Source organism: Sesamum indicum, linkage group LG7, assembly GCF_026168435.1.
Source record: "Sesamum indicum cultivar Baizhima isolate 11 linkage group LG7, ASM2616843v1, whole genome shotgun sequence".
Taxonomy (NCBI): Eukaryota; Viridiplantae; Streptophyta; class Magnoliopsida; order Lamiales; family Pedaliaceae; genus Sesamum; species Sesamum indicum.
The window spans coordinates 14042182-14064926 of NC_142663.1; the positions used below are offsets into that span (position 1 = coordinate 14042182).

The 22745-nt window shown below is 36.7% G+C and overlaps 7 protein-coding genes across 11 annotated transcripts; 6 read left to right on the plus strand and 1 right to left on the minus strand.

The window, feature by feature from the left end:
• The first annotated feature begins 597 nt into the window (after positions 1 to 597).
• Positions 598 to 2712, plus strand: LOC105179257 (BAG family molecular chaperone regulator 3). Its single transcript, XM_011102871.3, has 4 exons — positions 598 to 1448; positions 1549 to 1805; positions 1897 to 2043; positions 2160 to 2712. Exons 1-4 carry the CDS (start codon positions 1199 to 1201, stop codon positions 2544 to 2546), a joined length of 1041 nt encoding a protein of 346 aa, XP_011101173.1. The 5' UTR covers positions 598 to 1198; the 3' UTR covers positions 2547 to 2712.
• A 2002-nt stretch (positions 2713 to 4714) lies between these two features.
• On the plus strand, positions 4715 to 5660 carry LOC105179256 (dehydration-responsive element-binding protein 1B). The gene has a single exon (XM_011102870.3). It carries the CDS (start codon positions 4885 to 4887, stop codon positions 5494 to 5496), a length of 612 nt encoding a protein of 203 aa, XP_011101172.1. The 5' UTR covers positions 4715 to 4884; the 3' UTR covers positions 5497 to 5660.
• Positions 5661 to 7087: 1427 nt separating this feature from the next.
• LOC105179255 (uncharacterized) lies at positions 7088 to 9029 on the plus strand. The gene is made up of 2 exons (XM_011102869.3): positions 7088 to 7262; positions 7793 to 9029. The coding sequence occupies exon 2, from the start codon at positions 7832 to 7834 to the stop codon at positions 8297 to 8299; it is 468 nt and encodes a 155-aa protein (XP_011101171.1). The 5' UTR covers positions 7088 to 7262; positions 7793 to 7831; the 3' UTR covers positions 8300 to 9029.
• A 974-nt stretch (positions 9030 to 10003) lies between these two features.
• On the plus strand, positions 10004 to 13909 carry LOC105179254 (zinc finger CCCH domain-containing protein 48). Of its 2 annotated transcripts, none has more exons than XM_011102868.3 (9): positions 10004 to 10835; positions 11361 to 11456; positions 11801 to 11890; positions 12038 to 12139; positions 12477 to 12623; positions 12751 to 12870; positions 12970 to 13029; positions 13314 to 13411; positions 13525 to 13909. In XM_011102868.3, exons 1-9 carry the CDS (start codon positions 10377 to 10379, stop codon positions 13664 to 13666), a joined length of 1314 nt encoding a protein of 437 aa, XP_011101170.1. In that variant the 5' UTR covers positions 10004 to 10376; the 3' UTR covers positions 13667 to 13909. The 2 variants fall into 2 exon arrangements, with proteins under 2 accessions (XP_011101170.1, XP_088738637.1); XM_088882511.1 differs by having other exon boundaries at positions 10696 to 10835; positions 11361 to 11451.
• An 86-nt stretch (positions 13910 to 13995) lies between these two features.
• Positions 13996 to 16736, minus strand: LOC105179253 (pentatricopeptide repeat-containing protein At2g22410, mitochondrial). Of its 4 annotated transcripts, none has more exons than XM_011102865.3 (3): positions 14713 to 16736; positions 14437 to 14561; positions 13996 to 14295 (listed from the first exon to the last, which is right to left on the minus strand). In XM_011102865.3, the coding sequence occupies exon 1, from the start codon at positions 16669 to 16671 to the stop codon at positions 14854 to 14856; it is 1818 nt and encodes a 605-aa protein (XP_011101167.1). In that variant the 5' UTR covers positions 16672 to 16736; the 3' UTR covers positions 13996 to 14295; positions 14437 to 14561; positions 14713 to 14853. The 4 variants fall into 4 exon arrangements, with proteins under 4 accessions (XP_011101167.1, XP_020546928.1, XP_011101166.1 ...); XM_020691269.2 differs by having other exon boundaries at positions 13996 to 14309; XM_011102864.3 differs by having other exon boundaries at positions 14389 to 14561.
• Positions 16737 to 18007: 1271 nt separating this feature from the next.
• LOC148787593 (uncharacterized) lies at positions 18008 to 18361 on the plus strand. The gene has a single exon (XM_088882405.1). The coding sequence runs from the start codon at positions 18008 to 18010 to the stop codon at positions 18359 to 18361; it is 354 nt and encodes a 117-aa protein (XP_088738531.1).
• Positions 18362 to 20497: 2136 nt separating this feature from the next.
• Positions 20498 to 22330, plus strand: LOC105179252 (peroxidase 66). Its single transcript, XM_011102863.3, has 3 exons — positions 20498 to 20766; positions 21191 to 21379; positions 21623 to 22330. Exons 1-3 carry the CDS (start codon positions 20551 to 20553, stop codon positions 22184 to 22186), a joined length of 969 nt encoding a protein of 322 aa, XP_011101165.1. The 5' UTR covers positions 20498 to 20550; the 3' UTR covers positions 22187 to 22330.
• The last annotated feature ends 415 nt before the right edge of the window (positions 22331 to 22745 follow it).

The window sequence follows — 22745 nt, forward strand, 5'->3', positions numbered from 1 at the left end:
ATTTATAAATTTATAATAACATATATTATTTTTTTAAATTTATATCATATTTATTAGAGTAATTTTATATCGTATTTATTCTATACATGCAAATAATATATACCACGTTGGCTAACATATATAAAAAAAATCAATTTGAAGTATGTCAAAATCATCACGACATTACATAATGTAAATTAACATCAGAAAAAATAAAAGAAAAATTCCAAATGTCGATCTTTTTTAATCTCATATAGTATAAATGGAAAAAAAAATATTCAAGAATGTGGTAAATTAGTCGATATAATCTTTCAGTTTTTACCAAATATTTTAGAATATATTTTTTATTAATTAATTATAATTATATTATCAATTTAAATTATCAATAATTAGTATACGTCAATTATTAAAATATTATAAATATAATAACTAATCAATAACTATTATTACACCAACTTTTCAAAACCCTATGAACAGAAGCATTGGCGGCTTAACTGTGTGGTTTTTTCTTAACGTAATAGTTAATACACAGAATTTATTTTTCTTAATTAGAACAGCTTCTTCTTAATTAAACAATTAGTATTATTGATTGAATGTATTTATATAATAAGACCACAATGTAATGTTCTGTTCTATTCGCTGTCCATACAAATTTGTTTTCGCCCAACACTTTGCCTTCTCTCTCACTTCCCCTTTTCAACTTTTCTTCCTCCAGGTCCAGCCCATGAGAGCTGCAAGAATCCGCTCAATGTGCAGTTAAATTTCGTTGTTCTTCATATGTAGACATTGATTTTCTTGGATAATTTCCAGTGGAGTTCCGAGATTCAAAGACTTGAGATTCTTGGAGCAACGAACTGATTCTTTCTGTATTCTGGGATTTTTGTCTGAGATCTGAAGTATTCGCCCTCTCTTTCCCAATTCAACTTCCAGCCCACTAATTACAGACCTTCCTCCGGCAGCGCCGCCCGCCGGAGTCTCATCTCCGCCCATCTTTTTCAGCATTTCGGTTTGATTTTTTGCCTGACAAGTTCAAGCTTAATATTTGTTTCCATTTGCTTTCTCTGTTTGATTATTTCCTGCAGTTAGTTACAGTTAATGCGTGTGATAGTTAGGATTAAGACAGAGATTTTCTGTGTAATGCTGAGAATCTTGAGATTGTTCAGAACTCTGTAAAACCTTGTCCTTTAGTTGGAGGGTTCTTGTATTTGTATCGTGGAAGATGTTGAAAATGAGTGCCAAGAATGATCTGTTGCCGCCACAAACAAATGCTGGTTTGGGGGGCGGACGCGGCGGAGGGGGAGGCCGCGGTGGTGGTGGTGAGAAACAATGGGAACTTAGGCCCGGTGGAATGCTGGTCCAGAAACGCACGGACGCCGACATAGCCCATATGCCGCCGCCTACTATTCGCGTGCGTGTCAAATACGGGTCGATTTATCATGAAATATACATAAGCTCTCAAGCCACCTTCGGTAATCCCAACCGTTATTTCAATCTTAATTGGTTTCTTTTTCTCTTATTGTGTGCTTTATTTATTTGTCTTAATGTTCGTTTGTGATGAATTGAATGCAGGGGAGCTCAAGAAAATGTTATCCGGGCCGACAGGATTACACCACCAAGATCAGAAGTTATTTTACAAGGACAAAGAGAGGGATTCAAATGCGTTTCTTGATATTTCAGGAGTGAAAGACAAATCTAAAATCGTGCTCCAGCAAGATCCCGTAAGCCAAGAAAAAAGGTATTTGGAGATGAGGAAGAATGCGAAAATGGAAAAGGCTGCGAAAACGGTATCAGAAATCAGCTTGGAGGTTGATAAGCTGGCTGCACAGGTAATTTCTTCTTACAACCTAGGCTTAAGACAATCACATGTAGTAACTAAGTGAAGTGGAATTGTGGTATGCTGTTCTTTGATCTGGATAGGTTTCAGCGATTGAGACTGTGGTTTCTGGAGGCGGGAAAGTGGTGGAAAAGGATGTAGTAAACCTGACTGAGTTGTTGATGAATCAGTTGGTTAAATTGGACGGCGTCGTTGCTGACGGTGATGTCAAATCACAGAGGAGAATGCAGGTAGAAAATTGATCAATGTTTGGACTTAAAAAATGCAATTCTTGAATGTTTGAGGTGATGCTGTTCATAGTCTGATTTGAAACATCTCATTTGATGTGGTGGTTCAAATTCTGAAGGTTAGGAGAGTACAGAAATTTGTTGAGACTCTTGATATGTTGAAGCTCAAGAATTCAGCCCCAGCTAGCAACGAGAACCACGTCTCATTACAGCAGAAGCATCCAAATGGGAACGTTCCCTTGCAGACCTCAAACGCGAGCGTTTCATCCCCCATCCAACAGCAGCCGGCCGGGCATTCAATCATGTACTCTTTAATTGATTCACCAAACCACCACCAGCAACCGTTGAGCCACTCAGCCTCGGGGGCCCCTGTGGTGATAACCACTCAATGGGAAACGTTTGATCCTATGCCAATGCCATTGCTAGGTGCCCCTTCAACGTCCAAGACAGAAACGATCACAGTTCTTCCGGCTCATCAATCTAGTCTTACATGGGATTTACTTTGAGTTGTATCACCCATTTATGTGCTCGTGTGAAGATGTGCGTTTTGGATTGGTTTCTCGAGTTGGTTTTGGAGTCTATTCTTTTCTGTATTTAGAGGTTTTTGTTAGCTTTGTTGTTCATGCGTCGTCCACTTGAGAAATAAACAGGCTACGTGAAATTCTAGCCCCACATTTAGTCCAACCAAATTGAAGTAAATGCAATTTGTCTTGTCATGTAACTGATGTACAGTTTAAAAAGTATCGTAAGCACACAACAAATGCAATAAAACTTGCAATATGATTGATTTGGCGGAATAAATTCTGGTTCATGTAAGAAGTTTCTTGAGCAACTTCTTAGGATACTCTTATAAATTTGTATATTTTTACATTTCTGGACTTTGTTTTGCATGAAATAGAAGCTCATTTTCTGAGTTTTCAATTTTAGCAGTATGTTAGAAAGAACGATGAATCTGGATACCTTGATTCCCATTGAGGATACACTAGGATAAGTATTAAATTACATCTACATTTTTTGATGATGTATGTAAGCGTTTTAGATTATGAGTTTGAGAGATTTATAAGCTCCAAAACTTTTTTTTACCTAGCGAGATGTCTTTTCAAAATAAAATCGTGAGGCTCGAGATAGAGCAAAAAATACTTTGCAAAATAGGGCACTGATTGAGTCACAAGCTACATCATCTTGAGATTATGATTTAATTACACAAATACTTCATGTACTTTGCAAAATTATAAGTACATGTTTTAAGGTTGTAATTATAATTACAATTATATTCTTTATTAAATGACGAAACACTATACAAACACCCTTTGTTGTAATTTTAAGAAGGCCGATATATTAAATATTTATGTAATTAAGTATAATCTTAGAGCTTTTTTTTTTGTTTCTTTGGTTGGAAGGTTTGGTGTAGGCCTGTTGGTTACTGGGTTTTGGTTTGGGCCATAGGATTGTATGTGTTTTATATGAGTGCAGTGCATGTCCAAACAGTCTCATTCGTCTGTTTTCTTACAGTTGGAGTCTAATGTGGAAGGCAGAAGGAAAGGCACGCGGTCCCGCGTTTCCATGGGGGGAAGTGTAAACAACCGGATCCTGGTAGTTATTTAACTGTCATCCAGCGTGTTGCAATTCGGGTCAAGTCATCTTACGTAAATTACAAGAAGAAAAGTAGAAAACCCCCTACCATGTTTTTCTTGGGTTTCTGGATTGCTTACGTGCCACGGCCCGGTTGGATAATAAGTGGTTTTTTTAATGAATGATATTTTAATTTAATAATTAAAAAAATTAAGATTGTATGTATAAATTTAAAATTATAAGTTCGAATTTACCGTATATGTGGATGTTTGTAATTTCTTAATCATTATTAATTATATTGATATTTATTGAATTAAGGTATTACTCAATATATCAAATTGAATTATTGAAATATATTTATCGTTTATTTAATAAAAAAAGCTTTCTCGGTGACGTCATTAGTCTCCATTAATTTCCAACACAATTATTTTTTTCCACTAAATCAGATAAGAGTTAATTAGTGAATAACCTAAAGAAAATAACAAGAACAATACTGCATGTTATGAGAGACAATATATAATGAGATTATAGATTATTTAACACATTTTATAATATGATTAAAGAAATTTTATATGGAAATACTTTATCTCGATATTTTTAACTATTCTAACATAAATACATATATATATATAAATATATAGATATATATAAAAAAATATAATTTGATAATGAACAGTAATTTTTGTCTTTCAAAACACAATATTAAACATACAATACTTATTTTAAATTTATTTTTAAAATTGAAATACGGTTCTTTAATTTTAATTTTGGGTTGGAAGAGGAAATTTCTGACTGAGAATTCTGACCAAAACATGGAAGTATGGAACTGCTTGAAACGTCGTTTTCGGACCCCCACGAACTCTTCTAGTAGCACACGTGTCTAGAAAACGAACACTGCTTTGATGACTTGTACCCCATGGTCCACGCCTATTAAAATCCGCAGTTTCTCTCTATCTTCTTGGAGTAAAAAGTACAAACCGTGGGCAGCCTGTCTGGCGCCTTATCACCATTTCCGTGTTTGGATATCGCGTTTACTGCGCAATCAGCTTATCAAAAGCTCACTATCATTAATCACTTCACTTCTCCTGCTTACATAACCTATAAATATAACTCTTCCTTCACCTTTTGTTCCTCAGAACCCCAACACAACTCAAAACTTAACCAACTTTAGAATTTCTCACTACTAAAAGCTACTGATCGGAGGAGCTGGAAATAGCTGAAAAAGCGCTTTTTTGGATTTTTTTGAGCAAAAGCAGATTAAGACAAGCGGAGATGTTCAGGAGCTACTACTTCTCAGAGCCTCACGTGCAGGATTTCTGGCCTGAATCTTCTTCAGTAGAAAAAGTGCATTTTTCCGACGAGGAAGTGATTTTAGCTTCAAATAATCCGAAAAAGCGGGCCGGCAGGAAAAAGTTCCGGGAGACGAGGCACCCGGTGTACCGGGGGGTGCGGCGGCGGGACTCCGGCAAGTGGGTCTGCGAGGTGAGGGAGCCCAACAAGAAATCGAGAATCTGGCTGGGGACTTTCCCCACGCCGGAGATGGCCGCGCGTGCGCACGATGTGGCGGCGATTGCTTTGAGGGGGAGGTCTGCTTGCCTGAATTTCGCTGACTCCGCGTGGCGGCTGCCTGTTCCGGCATCGGTGGACGCTAAGGACATCCGGAAGGCGGCAGCAGACGCTGCGGAAGCATTCCGTCCTCAGTCATCGGAGCCATCGGCCGCCGTGGCGTCGCCGGAAGGCTTTTCACTTATGGATGACGAAGCGCTGTACGGGATGCATGAGTTGCTGGATGACATGGCTGAGGGGTTACTGCTGCCTCCACCTCAGTATAGTGATGACGTGGAAATGAATGCTGACGTGTCATTATGGAGTTATTCTATTTAATTTTAATTTAGTTATGGGCTTAGGTTTCTAGGTGGGCACGTAAGATAGTTGCCTGCTTAGCAAAAATTCTGGTCCGTACTCAATTTTTTTGCTAGTGCGGAAGCAGAAAAGAGGTGAGCGATGGAATGTGATGCTTTTATTCAAATGAATTTAATTTATCTCAACTTTTCACTCTAATAAGAAATAATTATTTCATAACAATGTTACAATTAGCTAGTTTTTATATATATATGTATCGTATATAAAATATTCTTTTAAATATAAAAATAATATATAACTTTTAAAAAGTGTTATCAAACGATCTCAACAATAAACTGTTTTTTCAATTGAATGAATTATAACGAAAGAAATGTGATATTCAAAAAGTTAATCAATCATCAATCAAATATAATATTGATTATCTAAGTATAATTCCATATTAGTTTTGAAGATTGCAATGACAATCCTGTTGCATAATCAAGTGGAATCGAACACATTTGCTAATGCTGATCTACCCTTAGTTGAAATGAAACGAAACCTACAAGAGGTAGATGTATTTTCGAAGTATTTGAATTTAATGGTGGAACTTCAAATGATTATAACTTTCGATCCTGCTGGAGTTACAGGACGAACCACACAATGTTTTGATCCTCTTCAAGAAGAGAATCCAAACCTCTAAGTTTCGACCATTGGCCTGGCCATTTTTTATATTTTTCTATTTTTCAGTCAACTTTGAGTATTTTTCATATTTTAGATAGTTATCTTTTGAGTCTGATATTTTTTTCAGAATATTACAGTAATAGTAAGGTAATATAAGGTCGAATTTCGTGGACTTTTGAGACAGTTCAAATTTTGATCAATTCTAGACATGTTTTATCAGTACTAAGACTATGACTCTTTTCTTTAAATAGTAAATAACTTTAGGGATTCCATCAGCAAACTATTTTTATTTTCTATCACGAATTTCAAGAGTATTAAAAACTTGTTCTCGTTATTCTTTTACTTTCAACTACTCCTACCCCAACATGTAAAATACTTTTGAATTAATTATATAAATGCCACTGAAAAAATAATCCCTTATAATTAATATCATAGCTACTTCCAATTGATTGATGGAAAATGGCATTAGTCATTGGGTGAGTTCTAAGCCATACAGGCAAGAGAGAGAGAGAGAGAGAGAGAGAGAGAGTCTATATCACATCTTATCCAGAATGTAGCATGTCGTGATAAATGTTGTCAACAAATGAATTCACGAAAAATGAATCTGAATTTAGAGTGTGAAAATTCAATCCAAATTAATTGCTAAGTTCATTAAAGAGGTGCTACGAACTTCATTTGAAACTTTTTTTTTATGCATTTTATCAAATTTAAATTAATTATATAATAAGTGTAACATATTTATGATAATTATTATAAAATGAAAAGTATATTATATTTGCTCTTTATCGATTTGATTTGGCGAACCTGATTCTGATAATTCATTTTCCCCAAATTCTGGTGGTAGCGAAATACGTACATAGGTACCGTTCTTATACTCAACTATTGTATGTGGACATTTTTGTTTGGGCTGAAATAGCCCAACGGGATAATTGACACATCCAAGCCCGTCCCGGGCATTCACAATCTTGCTAGCATACGACACACTTTCGTTCTTTCTTTTACGAGAGTCACAAATTTCCCCATTTTCCATCTCCTCTCTCTTTCTCTCTCCCAGAGTATGCTGAACTGCAGTTGAAGAATCACGATGGCGTTTGAATCAGCTGCTGCCTGAATGTGTTTTTTCGGAGGTACAATCTAGGCATTCATCCTTACGAAAGCTATTGATTCTTAGATTTCATATAGAAATGGATGCTTTATCGAGCAAATTTGCTGGCGGCATCATTATCACCATCGCCCCTTCTTTTTTCTTCCCTTTTCTGAATTAATTGCTTGTCGAAGACGGTATTCACTCTCTGTTGGATAGTTTTAAATTGTTTGAAATGTAACTGCTGTTAACGTGAATTTCCTGCTTAAATATGCTCGTCCGTAATTTTCAGAAATAACTCAGGGGGGAGTATTTTTTCTGAATATATTACTAAAGTTGTTTGCTTGCGCAATGTCACTTTCTTGAGGCATTATTTAATTTACTGTGATTTTTTTCATCTTTTGAAGCCTGGAAGAAATTTCTGTTATTTGTTTTAAACACAGCTCTTGTTTGATTGTAAGTGTTCATTTGCTTGGTTTTAAGGGAAAAGACTTGTGGAAATGTTTCTTGCGGAAGTATTCAAGTATTTTAGTTGGAATTGCTGATGAATTGCTCTTGATTTCTTTGTTCCAGGGTATTGATGTAAATAAGTATAATTAGCAGTGGCTGCAAATGGCAAGCTGTGTGGCTTTGACTTCGGTTAGTCTTCTCAGATACAGTGTAGTAACTAGAACAAGCATTTCCCAGGGGAATTCTGGAACTTTTCCCTCGAGATCATCATCGAGGTCTTTTAGAGTCCGTGCCGTGCAGGAGAATGAAGGACCTCGGCGATTGGTTGACATTATACGGATTATTCCAGAGGTATCAAGAAACTACTTCAGAAGCCCTTCAAGAAGGGCACTTTTCGGAGGTATATCCCTATTAGGCGGCTTCTATGTCGCACAAACGATATCTCTGTCTTTTGGGGCTTTAGGTGTCAATGATGTGATTGCTGCAGTTCTCTGTGTTGTAATCACAGAGTATGTGACGAGATTCTATTATAGCCGTCCAAAGGTCACTTTCCCTCTTGCCCTTCTAAACAATTTCAAGATGGGTTTCACTTACGGTCTCTTCATTGATGCCTTTAAACTTGCCAGTTGAACTGCGCCAAGTGATTTCTTGTTTTATCAAATGCTGCCAGCAGCATTGGAAGTGACTTCCTTCTTGAGAAAAAAATGCTCTATTTGAGAGGTCTTTTGGATTGGATTCCAGTTGGTACGTATTGGGAATATATGACGAAGCATCTTGATAGAGTTATTTAAATACTCAAGTTTATGTCGAACATCTTGAGGAATTGGTGTTTATGTCGAACATCTTCAGCATACATACTGCGCCCCCCCCCCCCCCCCCCCCCCCAAGAAGAGGCGATTGTAAAGCTATTTTCTCATGTGCCAAGACATGGTTCTTATGAAACCTGTACAAAAATGTTTTCCTAAACCTTGACTAGAATTAATATGCATTCTACCAAGAACTAAGCCGTACTTCTTTAGCGAATATGTGCATTAATATCAAACCATACAGCTTGATTTTTAAACTGTTTGTTTGGAGGTAGAAGTTCCCTAATGCGCACACCTTAGATGTTATTCGACATTTTAACAGCTGCATTAACAATCCACCAGCCAGCATATGCTATCATGTTTGCAGCTCTGATCACTCGTGAAAGTTGTGCTGTTATTTGGTTAGAGAGTTTCATTTTCATTTTAGTTTTTATATTTCATCAGAATGTGAAGTCCAGTCTCAGCTCTGTAACTTCAGCAGTATTGCCTGTATTTGTTCCTATATAGAACTTCATTTTGTTAAATGCAGAAAAGTGCTAGCACTATAAACTGCAGTGAAATTGAGTGAAATTTTACCTTCCTGTTCTCCAGTTCATTATATGTGGTTGTTTCATCTATTATTCGTGTCTCCACTCTCTCAATCTTATTACCGAACTTCCAGGTTCAGTATAATTCGAAGAATTGCCGTGAACTCAATTGGTTTAGTTGGCATCAATTGGTTTGGAGTGGGTTTTGCGGGTTAGATCAAAAGTCAGGTTTTGGGTCGGGTTAGGAAGTGGGGTGGAAATGGATGGGTACTGCGAATAATGATGTCATCATTTGATTTGTAATATATATTTTTTATACCAAGAAATAACAGCCTTAGAGGAATAGATGAGCATGATCTCCCAGATTGGATGATGATGAAAGTGAAGAATATACCAAAGAGTGGGAGTATGATACTCTTACAATAATTATGAGTAATTATTGTTGTAAAAATGTATGAAAGACATATAGTTCAGTCTGTTTATAGCCTTCTAACATAACATTTGTTGCCTAGAAACCGAACTTTACTTCTGAAGACTACTTCAAGGGTAGTGAAATTGAATTTGCTGCTTGCTTACTTCTGCAATCTTTATTATACGAATCTTGTTAGAAAGTTGAAACTTTTCAAGGATCATGAAATTAGTCGGTAAAAAAGTATGTTATCCCAGTTCGGAAATCAATTTTATCCATTAATGTGAAAATTGTATTTTTAAATCAAATATGTACGTCCGATTTTCTTGACTGAATTGATACGAGAACTATGTTGGTAATATGATTTATATATATCTATATATATTATGCGATTTATTGTTAGCTCAGTGATAATTGAAGTGCAAATTATTTAAAAATTTTTATGCAAAAAATGATAATGGTAGATTTATAGTTTGATATAGCACTAATAATGTTTGATATTTATTTTTTTAAATCAATTTTTGTGGGTTTATAATATTAAAAAAAAAAACAACTCTAATGAATTTAAAGAAAAAAGATCATAATTTTATAATAAAAGGATTAGTGTGATAGTTGGAATAGGAAAACGTTTTATAAGCAGAAAAGGAAAGGAGAAACATAAATCTACACACTTTTACACACCAGAACATCAAATACATAAATCTACTCGCACTTCTTCCACCTCTCCACTCTTTCTCTACAGTCCAAACTCCATAGTCCTGACCTTTGAGCTGCAATCGTCAAAGTTAGGGTTACTAATTCAATCCAAACTCCCAAATTTTGATCCTCTCACTCTCTTTTCTCTTCTTCAAGATCTCCGTATACCTAATCTCACACGATTATAACAAAAACCAATCACAACTTCATCAGCAACACGTAGGATTCCCGTTTTGTGTTTTTGTCGTAGTTTTTGCGTGTAGTTGATCATGGATGTGGATGGGGGGAGGCGGGTCTTCCACAGAATCGGACCATCGTCTTCGACCGGTAATGGTAACAACAATAGTAATAAGCAGCAGAAAGTTTGTTTCCACTGGAGACAAGGGAAGTGCACGAGGTTTCCGTGCCCTTTTTTGCACAGCGAACTGCCCGCGGTGGGAAATGGGAAGAGGGCGCACCAGGGATTTGGGGCAGAGGATAATCATCGGGGCGGTGGAGGAGGACTCAGGAGGAGTGGGAATAATTATTTTAATAAAAATAATACCTGGGAAAGGGTGAAGTCCCAGCAGCCTGCTGGTAGTAATATGAGTGTTGTGAAGAAGATCGAGAAATTGTGTAATCATTGGGTACAAGGAAGCTGTAAATTCGGTGATAATTGTAAATATTTGCATCAGTGGTCTACTGGGGATTGCTTTACGCTTTTAGCGCCACTTGAGGGACACCAGCAGGTGGGTTTTCGTATATTGCTTGTGTTTCTTGATGAACAATGTGTGGTTGGCGGAGTTATGTATTATGGGTTATATGCTTGATTTTTGATAAATGGATGTTTTTCAACTCTCATCTTATTGTTTGGCTTAGTAAAATTGGATGTGTTTCTGGGATTTTCCTTTCATTGGATTGTCTTTTCATTATTTACCTAGCTGTAGATTTTGCACTTGTTTGGCGGTATGCAGTTGGAGTTTTAGTTTGTTCATCTTTTGGTTATTTTCTTCCGTAACCCCAGGTGGTTTCCTGAATAAGTCCATCAGTTTGTATTTCTATTGGTATGGTGTAGTGGTTGATATTTCTTTTTATCTAATTCTTTTTCTTGGATAAATGAGTGCTATTGGGTTCATAATGGTTTGATCTTGTGAGGGACATTGTTAACTAGATTTATACCGTTATTTACATATTGACATTTAGCTAGTTGATTATTGTAGTTCGGTTTTCATGTTGTCTCAGTTTTGTGAATGATATCAGAATTTGTTGATCAGGTTGTTACTGGGATTGCTTTGCCTTCGGGATCAGATAAGCTTTACACAGGAAGTCAAGATGAGACTGTTAGAGTTTGGGACTGTCAATCTGGTCAGGTTGTTTGGATAGTTTTTATTTTCTTATTTGTCTTTCCCCTCATCAGCTTTTGTGTTCATGACAATAGTTCTTATGTATGCTATGTCTTAAGGTATTTTACATTAACAGCTGGAGAAAGATGCAAAAATGGTTATGAGTTTTCATCAATAATTGTCTGCAGAAGCTACTATTACAAATAATAGAAGTTTTAGCAATTGACGAAATGTGATATTGTACAAGGTGCTCTGATATCACCAGAACACATATGATCTGGACATTTGTTTATTTACATTTGCAACTTCTGATGTCAATGCTTGGAGTGGTTATAACTTTTCATTCTTCTTTCTGGTTTTTCTTTCCACAGTTGGCAGGCCTGGTGAATTTGGGAGGTGCAGTAGGTTGTATGCTAAGTGAAGGTCCATGGGTTTTTGTGGGTTTAACAAATCTTGTCAAGGTAAGTTGATTGCTGTGTTATCAGTCCATTGGTTGCTCTCTTCGTATGTTTTTATACAAGTGGTTTTGTTCTGTTTGCTTAATCTTTGTGTTGACTGGCTTCATAAATGTCCAATTTCTAATGATTGCATTCCTGGTGGTGTACTAGGCTTGGAATGTTGAAATATCTGCAGACCTCAGTTTAAGTGGACCTGTTGGACAAGTCTATTCACTTGTTGTTGGCAGTGATTTACTCTTTGCGGGAACTCAGGTGCTTTGTGTCTTTCATTCTGTGCCAGTATTACTATTATGTTTGTGCAAGCCATGTGTGCTGTTTGATATAACAGTAAATTGTTTGTAGAAGTTGCCGTTCACAAATATAGTTTCAGTTCAATAAAATCTACAAAAAATATTTGTGTGTATCCATCTGCATGAAAGTTTTCATGTTGATTTGTCCTCATAGGCTCATACGCGCACTAGATTGTGATTCATACTGTTGTTTATGAAATGAGCTACCCTGTGGAGACACTGAAAAAAGCACTTGCTTGCACAGGCAGTGGCAGATTATGACCTCTACCCCTTTGTGTTTTCAATGTTATATTTTGCAGGAGGGGACAATATTGGCATGGAAATTTAATGCAGCCACCAACTCCTTTGATCCAGCTGCATCACTCAAGGGTCATACTTTGGCTGTTGTGACCCTAGTAGTTGGAGGTAACAGAATGTACTCTGGCTCCATGGACCACTCTATAAGAGTAAGTTGGTTTCTTGAAACATGGTCTTGATTCATTTGTCATTTCTCTTCAGAAGAATTTCCTAGAAAATTTTTTCTGCATCATCTTTCATGACTTTTTTCATTTACTTTTTGTGTTCGATGTTCAGGTATGGAGCCTGGAAACATTGCAGTGCATACAAACTTTAGCGGCGCACACAGATGTTGTAATGTCTGTTTTGTGTTGGGATCAGTTTCTTTTATCAGCTTCTTTGGACAAAACTGTAAAGGTTTGTAGTTCTTCCTTAAACATACGCAGTATAGTTGACTTCAATATGTTTGCAAATGATGATTGATCCTCATACTTTTTGTTTTCCAACTTTCTGTAGGTTTGGGTTGCAACTGAGACTGGTAGCTTGGAAGCAACATATACCCATACTGAGGAACATGTATGCTTTTTTAATTCTCTTCCGCAGCTTCTTTATACTTCCCTTAGGTGAATTCTGAACAATTATAACGATCAATTGGCATCTAAAACAAGAGTAAAATCTTTAAAGAAATACCTTGTTCTTAGTCCTAGTTGTAATTTTTGCTGTCAGAAATAAGCTGTCTTCTTTAGCAGTGGCACAACAATGGTTGTGCTAGTGGAACTATACTAACTCAAGTTTCCTGTCTTTAAAAAATGCTGGTTGATACAAAAATATGTTTGTTTACATGTATAACTTTCCTTCAGGGTCTAATCACTCTGTGCGGAATGCATGATTCAGAAGCCAAACCTGTGCTGCTATGCTCATGCAATGATAATTCCATCCGAGTCTATGATTTGCCATCGTGAGAATTCCCTGCCACTTTCTCTTACGAAATGATTCATGGAAAAATGATGTCTTTGCATCTCTCTGATGGAATGTATCAATCTATGGTCACACATTTTTATGTTCTTCCAGATTTTCTGAGAGAGGAAGGATTTTTGGGAAGAAAGAGGTTCGCTCCATACAGATTGGTCCTGGTGGTCTATTTTTCACAGGTGATGGATCAGGTCAAGTGAGGGTATGGAAGTGGTCGGCCGAACCAACTGTCACATTATGAGTCGCCATTTAGAGTAACCATATAGAATCCCTTCTTGCCTCGACTTTTTTCTTTTTTCTCCCATTGTACTAGTATGGAAAATGCCAGTTTTGATTTATGTTCTCTCCGGTGGCCAATTAGGTGGTTGAGTCATCTGATTATCCTCCATGTAACGTGATTATGGCGAATGATTAAGCCTCGAATGCATTGAGCCATTTGTACTATTTAGTAATGAGAAGTTTGATATCATTTTCTTTTGTCCAACCTTATGGGTTCAGAAACGTATTTCCTGCAAATTTTATGCTCCACTTTTCAATAAGCTAGTCATTCTGAGACAGCAACATGTGGAATTGGGATTTCCAAAAAAACCAAGGGGATTCATTTCGCAGACATCTGAACTTTTGTTCAAATCTTAGCTTCTTTTCTTTAATTACAACATTGTATTTTGCTGAACTGCTACAGATTATAAACTGGTTTCAAAGGCTTCTTCAACCTCCTCCTGGGAGATCCAAACCTGTGGGTAGTCAATAGCTTCACATCTGTCTTTCAACTCCTCAGAAATTCAAAGCAGAGCGACCATGTGTTTCTTTCGCCTGGATATACTTGTCACATCGTCCTCCCGCCTGGATATACTTGTCACATCGTCCTCCCTGAATTTTCAAGTCTGAGCATATGAATTACCGTAATACGAGTAAATGACAAGGAAATCTAGGAAAAAGAAGAGAAGCTAATGAATGCCATACTTGAATGTGGATACATTTCCTAAATTAGCTAAGAGTGCGATATCAGACCTCTGACAGCAGCCAAGGCAATGGGACTGTCATCCACCCTCACAGCAAACTTTTCCACCTTAGAAGTGGCAGTCAGAGTTGGTCCATATCTTTCCTAATTTGTTCAAAACTTATGCAGATACATCCTGTTGATTGAATCAGGATATTGCAACAGAACAGGCATACAATTCAGGTTGAAGATAGATTGGAGTGCGAAATGATGAATAAATAAAATAGAAAATTGGCTAAAGGAGAAATGCAAAAGCTATTGTAAACTTGTCAGTTCATTCTGCCTACCGTTGTATATCTTGCAAAAGTAGTCTTTCTGTTAGAAGTGGAGAAACCTTCTTCCTGCTTCAGGCAGGCTGTTCATCTCCAGCTTGCCGCTTGCAGCTTCTACGCCTGGTCCTTTGTTATGAAAACTTAAAAAATTCTAGTCTACAACATGTTTTCGGGAAGTCCAGATATTTCATGATTTGTTTCTATAGAACTTTGACCTAATGGCTTCAGGACATCACCCTTGTCCATCAGTTCTCTCATTTTTATGGCGTCATCCCATCTTTCTGCACTGGCATATGAGTTGGATGATAGTACATAGTTCCCTCCATTAGTCGGATCCAGTTCAAGAAGTCTCTCCGAAGCAATTTTGGCTAAAATCAGATTACCATGAAGTTTGCAAGCACTGAGCAATATCCTCCATACAACAATATCTGGAAATACGGGCATATTCTTTATGAACTCATACGCCCTGTGAAGGTTGCCAGCCCGACAAAGAAGGTCTACCACACACCCATAGTGCCTCATTTCTGGTACCAATCCATAATCCTTTTGCATACTGCGGAAGAATTCCAATCCTTTATCCACCAAACCAGCATGGACACAAGCCAGCAAGATCCCAACAAAAGTTCCGTGGATTGGGCTTGTACCTTCTCTTAACATTTGCGAGAAGAGTTCAATAGCACGATTGGAATTACCATTCACTGCAAGACCGGAGATGACTGAAGTCCATGAGACAGAGTCTTTTTCTTTCATTACATCAAATACTTTTAATGCCTTCTCAACTGATCCACATTTGCAATACATGTCTATCAGAGCATTCTCGACATAAATATCCAATTTTATGCCATTATTGCTTATGTAATCGTGGACGGCCTTACCGACATCAAGTCTTCCTAAATGTGCACAAGCAGAGAGCACACTAGCTACAGTAATTTGATCAGGCTTAACCTTAGCAGCCATCATCTCCTGGAAAAGCCTTATAGCATCATCATGTTGGTTGGCCTGACAATATCCAGTGATCATAGAAGTCCATGAAATGACATCTCTCTCTGGCATCTCATCAAAAAGTTTCTTCGCAGCAGTTAAATCCCCTGATTTTGCAGCACCGATAATCATTGCATTCCAAGAAACAACATTCCTCTCAGTCATTCTATCAAAAAAACCTCGAGCTAATGCAATCGAGCCACGTTTTCCACACACATCAATCAATGTATTGCCCAAGTAGACGTCAATTTCAACACAGTTATCGTCAATATACTCCACCATAGAATCCACAAGTTTCCACTCACTTAAATAATTACAAGCTAAAACAACTTTCACCATAGTCACAGCATCAGCCTTCACATTTTCCACTCTCATCACATTAAAAAGACCCAAAACCTCCTCATACTTTGCACACTGACTATACGCACAGATCAACGAGTTCCAAGAAACCAAGTCCTTTTCATCCATTGCATCAAACACTCTCCTCGAAGAACCCAAATCACCACAAGAACCATACATATGAATCAAAGCATTACACACATAAAGATATGACCCAAACCCAAGTTTCAAAACATGAACGTGAACTCTTTTTCCATATAAAACATCCGAAACTCTACCACTAGCTTTGCATGCAAATATAAAAGTCAGGTTATCACCGTGCATCCCTTGCTCACGCATTTTATCAAACAAGTCGAGGGCATCAAGAGGACTATCACTTTGAGACAACCCACGTATCATGTGATTCCAAATGGGCAACGAGGGGTGGTCTAATTCGACGAAAGCGCATCGGGCTTTCTGCATAGACGTTAGATTGAAAGCATACGATTTGATAACTTCTGACATCGCATTCGGGTTTCTATGCTGGTGTGTTCTTATGAAGTGGGCGTGAAGCTCTCTGATCGGGTCACGGGGGACCAGACGATCGCAAAATGGATATGATTTGGCGGTCTTGGAGATGGGGAAGTGGCGAGAACGCACTCTGGCTAGTTTCATGAGAGGTCGATGGGAAAACCAATGAACAGCACGAGCCAGTGATTCTATGCAACACGCACCGCCAAGTAGTTGTACATGTATGCAGAGTGGTTGTACCTTTTTGAGTATTAATATTAATTTTATTTATAATCTATTTTAAAAAATATTAAAATAATTTATTATAAACATATAGAAACAACGTGTAATCACAAGTAATTTTATTAAAAAAACTTACAAAATACTAATCAAATTCTTAATTCAAAGATGATAATCAGTAATTAATGAATTACCACAAATAATCATAAAGTATTATTTATATGAATATAAAATGAGAATAATATCCAAGTATCATAAGTTTGGTCAGACTCAAACCCAAATATTCTAAACTATACTTTTTTATTTTTTAAAAAATAACAATCTATTTTAACATAATAAATATATTTTTCATGTATAAAAATCCTGCCTTCCAACAATATCTCAAAATTCTAAAAACCAAATATTCACTGCCCTCAAAACTCCAGTTTATGATATTCCTTCTCTCTCACGTCGTTCTATAGAGATAAACGTACTTTTATATCTTTTTAATCGAAATAATTAGGAATAGTTGTTAAAAGTTACGGAACACACTGAAATGTTAAACATCTTATAATGCACGTCAACTGTACAAAACTGATCAAGGATTTTTAGGAAAGATAAACAAACACGACGTTTAGAGGGTTTTTTTTTTTCAGTTTGATCTATATACTCATATTTCATAAATTGAAAATGAAATACCCACTATATTAATTTTCAAATATTGGACACTTTTGAATATGTAATGGAGAAGACTTGGTGTTTGCTCCCACCCAATTTTGGATTATGGAGATGTGTCTTTATTGTAGGAATATTTGGGTTGAGCCCAAAAATGTCCTAATCCTAATCCCTTTACTTTAGCACGCCAAGACCCCAACTCTAATGCCCTTCCTCATCATATGGTCCATTGCTCTACCCATAGCCCATAGCCCATTGTCCCTAGCCGCCTCCTTTGACCTCTCTCTTCAACTTGAAGCTTTCTTGTCCTCATTTTTTAAGCACAAGATAATAATTTGTTTTTTTTTTTATAAAGAGTATTTACTCATTTCAAATATAATACAGATTAAATTGCATTTAATCATATTATATATATTAAAGATTAGCAAGAAATTTTCCCCATAAAACAAGTTGCCCACACTATCAAAAGTACCTCCCACCCCAAAACTATACGTAGGCGGCGGACCATCTATATATATACATACACACCACCATTCCACAGTACTTCACAAAACCTTCAACAACAGCCTCTCCTCCTCCCTCGCCGCCGCCGCTCTTCCCGGCGGAGATGCCGTCTTCTTCCAACTACAGACATTACATAAAAGCATCAGCGGCTGCAGCCGATGCGGCCTCAGTCTGTTGCGCAATAGGTTTGATAGCTCTGATTATCCTAATAAGCTCAACAAACGACGCCGTCGCAGACGAACCGGTGAGGGGAATAATATCTCAGCTGGTGGACCGGCCCTGCGAGGAGATATACGTCGTCGGAGACGGCGAAACCCTCCACAGCATAAGTGAGAAATGCGGCGATCCTTACATCGTAGAGAGGAACCCGCATGTTCATGACCCGGATGATGTCTTTCCGGGTCTTGTCCTAAAGATTGTGCCTTCAACCTCCAAGTTGTCGATCAGGCACTGGTAACCTGCACACACACACACACACGTGGGTATGTGTGTGTATATATATTATGTATATGTGTGTAGTTTTTGTAATAAAATTGACTGTAAGTGTATACAAAGTTAAGGATGTATTTTCTGCATTCATGCAGTGTTAGAATGTAAAACAGATCGAATCCAATAGATATCATTGTTGAGTTAAATTAAAAAATTACGTCCGAATAAAATTAAAAATTTGCCTGTCAATTCAAGTGTATTTATACCATTTAAGAAGCATATTCATAAAGTGAGAGAAACATATTTCCAGCTCAAATTACGCACATCATAATTATACATTAATGAGCTGAGATCTATTACTATTTTCTCCAAATATCAAAATCACGTAATTTTGGGCATGCCATTTTTATTTAAAATCTATGTTAAGTGCAGGTACACTTAAAAGAATATTTTATTACACATTTATGTATATAAACAAATTACTAATTTCAAATTAGAAAGATGAAGTTTGATCTTGTTTGAGGTCCCTAACGACCTGATGATGATCTGGAGTATGTGTTTGATGAGTATTTCAAACTGAATAAGTAAGGTTGGTTTGCACACAAAGTGTTAGACTAGTCGAGGTGACCCTAAACTAAAACTCTCCAAAAATTAATATAAGGTTCGAGGTTATAGGGGTCATAAAGTGTGATCTGATAGTAATAAATGCATACTTATGTAATGAATTCTCCATGTATTTATAGAAGCTTATGTGCCAGAATCCGTACAGGCCCACATAGCCATAAAATAGCGGTAAGATGTGCTCTAGATCAATGACATCATTACGGGTTGCCAAGTCAGGCCGGTCAGGTTACTTAAAATGATGCGAACCCTTGAAACGTTAATTTGGACATTTTATTATTTTCGAATGACATTTTGATTCTTTTTGGCTTGTTCCTCTTTAAGAAAGTCTCTGAGAGGGCTTATTGATCCATGATTTAAGTTTGATCTTTCATTTTCATTTGATTTGTTTCAAAAAATTTATTGATCAATTTCGATTCTTTCTTTTTCTCTTGATTCTTTTTTGATTGAGATGTTAATTTATGTTCATAGATTAACGAAAATATACAAAAAAAAACTCTATTATTTGCCTCTACCATTTTATGAATCTCTACCCTTTTACGTATAATATTGCCCACTCCTATTGGAAGCATCCACTAATTCAAATTTAGTTTGAAAACCATATTTTGACCGAACGTTGTCGGGATGAGTTAATTAAAGAAGTTGTAAGTTTTATTATTGGTGAGTGCGCCAAAGTGTAGTAATAAAGTACAAAAGTGTTTATGAAAAGGAATTTAAATAAAAAAAGACCATAAGCGCATGCAGTACAAAGTGTATTTAAATATTAGCGTACTCCCATCCATCTATCTCTCACCAAATATTTGGCTTTGAGTTTCAGGAGAGCCACACACACACACACACCAACCTGATTGACACGGACTAACAGTCACCACCAATCCACTACGAACATTTTGATATATCTATTTGTATATTGCCATGTCTTGCAAATTAATACATACCAAATAAAGAAAAATGTTATGGGGAATTATATAATGTACACAAAAATAAAAATTAAAAAAGAAACAGTAGTATTTATATATATAGTTTGAAATTAGAGCGAAAAGCTTATATATATATATATTCAGGAAAAAAACTAATAATAATAAAACCATTAGATTTAAAAGAATTGTTGGATTTCTGTGCTCAATTCAACGATATAAATTATACTTTATGAAAAAATCATGATATTATCAAATTAAACTTATGAAGAAAAATAAATCAAATTATGTCGTAATTTGGATTCAAACACAAGAAATTTAAATTAAATGAACATTTATCATTATTTATCTAATTTATTCTGTAATATGAAGGATAATTTTTTTTTTAAAAATTAAGAATTAAATGTTTGAACAAAATTCAGCATAGGGTACGGTCTAAGACATGCAATTAGGGAATGCTTGGTCGTAAAGAACAGCAAATCTACGCCCATTTTGTACGTATTTTTTTTGAATTTCGAATAACATGAGTGACTTAAAAGTATTACAAGTAAAGCCCCATGCAACACACACATCAGAAGTGAACTATAAATACCACATTGTTCTTGCAACACTTTCATCGTCCCCTTCGTAAATAGTTCTGGTTTTATTAATACACAAAATTTAATAGATAAAACTAATTATGGGTCGTCTTCTTCAAATGATTTGTTCTTTGAACGTTTTGCTTATCTTGGTTGGGGTTTCTCTGTCGGGAGCGATTCTTGATGCCAATTATTACCACAAGACTTGTCCTCAGGCTGAAGACATCGTTTACACAGCTGTTCGAAATGCTACCATTTATGATCCCAAAGTTCCTGCCCGCATCCTCAGAATGTTCTTCCACGATTGTTTCATTAGGGTACTCTCTCTCTTCTCTCTCTCACACACACACATGCATGCACACTTGAATATGACTTGAAAATATGATCATAAATCGATATTATTAGCATCAGGTCAACAAATCAATAAGAATTTACAATTGTCTTAGTTAAGATAAATGCATTTGTTATATTGTTGTTACTACGGTCAAAACATAATTTTCTATCGTGTTTTATCCCGTCTACTAACAAAATAACTTTTCGTCAATTGTGGATAATCATTTTTTTACTTTTGATCATGATAATTAATCATAATAAAAATTATATTATTTGTAGTGACCATGAATTTGTGAGAATATTTCTAGGAAATATCATGATCCAGCATTCACCAACCACCATCTGATAAGATTAAAAATATGTGTACAAAATCTATGTATATATATTTGGTTGACGATATATATACAGGGATGTGATGCGTCGGTATTGTTGGACTCAACCCCGGGCAACAAGGCAGAGAAGGACGGTCCACCCAACGTCTCACTGGCTGCATTTTATGTGATCGATGATGCCAAGACAAAGCTCGAACAGTCTTGCCCTAAAACTGTCTCCTGTGCTGATATCATAGCAATTGCTGCAAGAGACGTGGTCGTTCTGGTAATCTCTCTACCTCTTTCCATAAATTCTTCAATAAAAATATAATAAACTCAGTTTTTTTTTTTTTTTTGTTGCAAACTATATTTTATCTTTTACTTCATTTTATATGCATACGTTATATGTATAAAAATTATAGATTTTATTAAATTTCTTTTTTACACATGCAGTATTTAAATTAAATGAAATAAAGTTTGTAAGGGAAATTTCAATCTGCCTTTTCCACTTGTAATTTACTTCTTCCAGTCCGGAGGCCCCAGTTGGAGCGTGCTGAAAGGTAGAAAAGACGGGAGAATCTCGAGAGCAAACGAAACCATAAACCTACCAGCTCCCTCCTCTAACACATCTCAACTCATCCAGAGCTTCTCTCAGAGAGGCCTCTCCGCCAAAGACTTGGTCACACTCTCCGGCGGCCATACTCTCGGCTTCTCCCACTGCTCCTCCTTCGAAGCCCGCCTCCGCAACTTCAGCTCCGCCCACGACACTGATCCCACTCTCGACCCGAAATTCGCCACCGACTTGAAGGGCAAGTGCCCTAAACCCAATACGGATCGCAATGCGGGTCAGTTCTTGGATTCGACTGCTTCTGTTTTCGACAACGACTATTACAAACGGATCGTTGGAGGTCGAGGTGTGTTCGTGTCGGATCAATCGTTGTTGGGAGATTACAGGACCCGGTGGATCGTCGAGGCGTTTGCAAGGGATCAGGGCCTGTTTTTCAGGGAGTTTGCTGGGGCGATGGTGAGGCTTGGGAATGTTGGAGTGGTTGAGAGTGGAGAAGTGAGGGTGAACTGCAGAGTTGTGAACTGACCGAAAATGGGGAACAGGTTTTTTATTGAGTGAATCTTTTGAGTGGAATGTACTATGTGTTCTTGAGTTTTTTTTCTTTTTTTCCCTCCTTGTGGACATTGTTGTATGGACTTTAAAGGAATGAAATTGGATACTTACTCTTAATTCTAGCTTGTGTTTTTCCTAAGTGCGTGTCGAAATAATGGGGTAAGTACAAGGATGTGCCCTTTAAAAAGTAGAAAATTCTTCACCAATCAAATTTAATCGAACTAAGCTAATCACGTAATAAGTACGACACACTTGTTAAATCACTTTCTTTAACTGTTCTCCAATCAAACGGTAACTATATTACACTTATGATATAATTAGTTCAAATCAGTTAATCAGTTAATCCTATCCGAGTTTAAATTTTCTCTACAAAGCATTAGAATTACCTCCCATGTCTTTGGAATAGAACATGTTACTAACCGATCACTAACATTACCAATTGTCCGAAGGGATGGATTATATGCAATGTATCGAACACAATAAAAGGGCAAGGTACCTCCAACAATTTCGGAAAAACAGGTTATACATATTT

Excerpts from the sequence above, each read along its gene's own strand:
- LOC105179257 (XM_011102871.3), top strand. The coding sequence starts at position 1,199 with ATGTTGAAAATGAGTGCCAAGAATGATCTGTTGCCGCCACAAACAAAT. Across the intron at positions 1,449-1,548 it reads AAGCTCTCAAGCCACCTTCG|GGGAGCTCAAGAAAATGTTA; the intron begins GTAATCCCAACC and ends AATTGAATGCAG. Across the intron at positions 2,044-2,159 it reads AATCACAGAGGAGAATGCAG|GTTAGGAGAGTACAGAAATT; the intron begins GTAGAAAATTGA and ends CAAATTCTGAAG.
- LOC105179256 (XM_011102870.3), top strand. The coding sequence starts at position 4,885 with ATGTTCAGGAGCTACTACTTCTCAGAGCCTCACGTGCAGGATTTCTGG.
- LOC105179255 (XM_011102869.3), top strand. The coding sequence starts at position 7,832 with ATGGCAAGCTGTGTGGCTTTGACTTCGGTTAGTCTTCTCAGATACAGT.
- LOC105179254 (XM_011102868.3), top strand. The coding sequence starts at position 10,377 with ATGGATGTGGATGGGGGGAGGCGGGTCTTCCACAGAATCGGACCATCG. Across the intron at positions 12,140-12,476 it reads TACTCTTTGCGGGAACTCAG|GAGGGGACAATATTGGCATG; the intron begins GTGCTTTGTGTC and ends TATATTTTGCAG. Across the intron at positions 12,871-12,969 it reads CTTTGGACAAAACTGTAAAG|GTTTGGGTTGCAACTGAGAC; the intron begins GTTTGTAGTTCT and ends AACTTTCTGTAG.
- LOC105179253 (XM_011102867.3), bottom strand. The coding sequence starts at position 16,671 with ATGAAACTAGCCAGAGTGCGTTCTCGCCACTTCCCCATCTCCAAGACC.
- LOC148787593 (XM_088882405.1), top strand. The coding sequence starts at position 18,008 with ATGCCGTCTTCTTCCAACTACAGACATTACATAAAAGCATCAGCGGCT.
- LOC105179252 (XM_011102863.3), top strand. The coding sequence starts at position 20,551 with ATGGGTCGTCTTCTTCAAATGATTTGTTCTTTGAACGTTTTGCTTATC. Across the intron at positions 20,767-21,190 it reads TCCACGATTGTTTCATTAGG|GGATGTGATGCGTCGGTATT; the intron begins GTACTCTCTCTC and ends ATATATATACAG. Across the intron at positions 21,380-21,622 it reads CAAGAGACGTGGTCGTTCTG|TCCGGAGGCCCCAGTTGGAG; the intron begins GTAATCTCTCTA and ends TACTTCTTCCAG.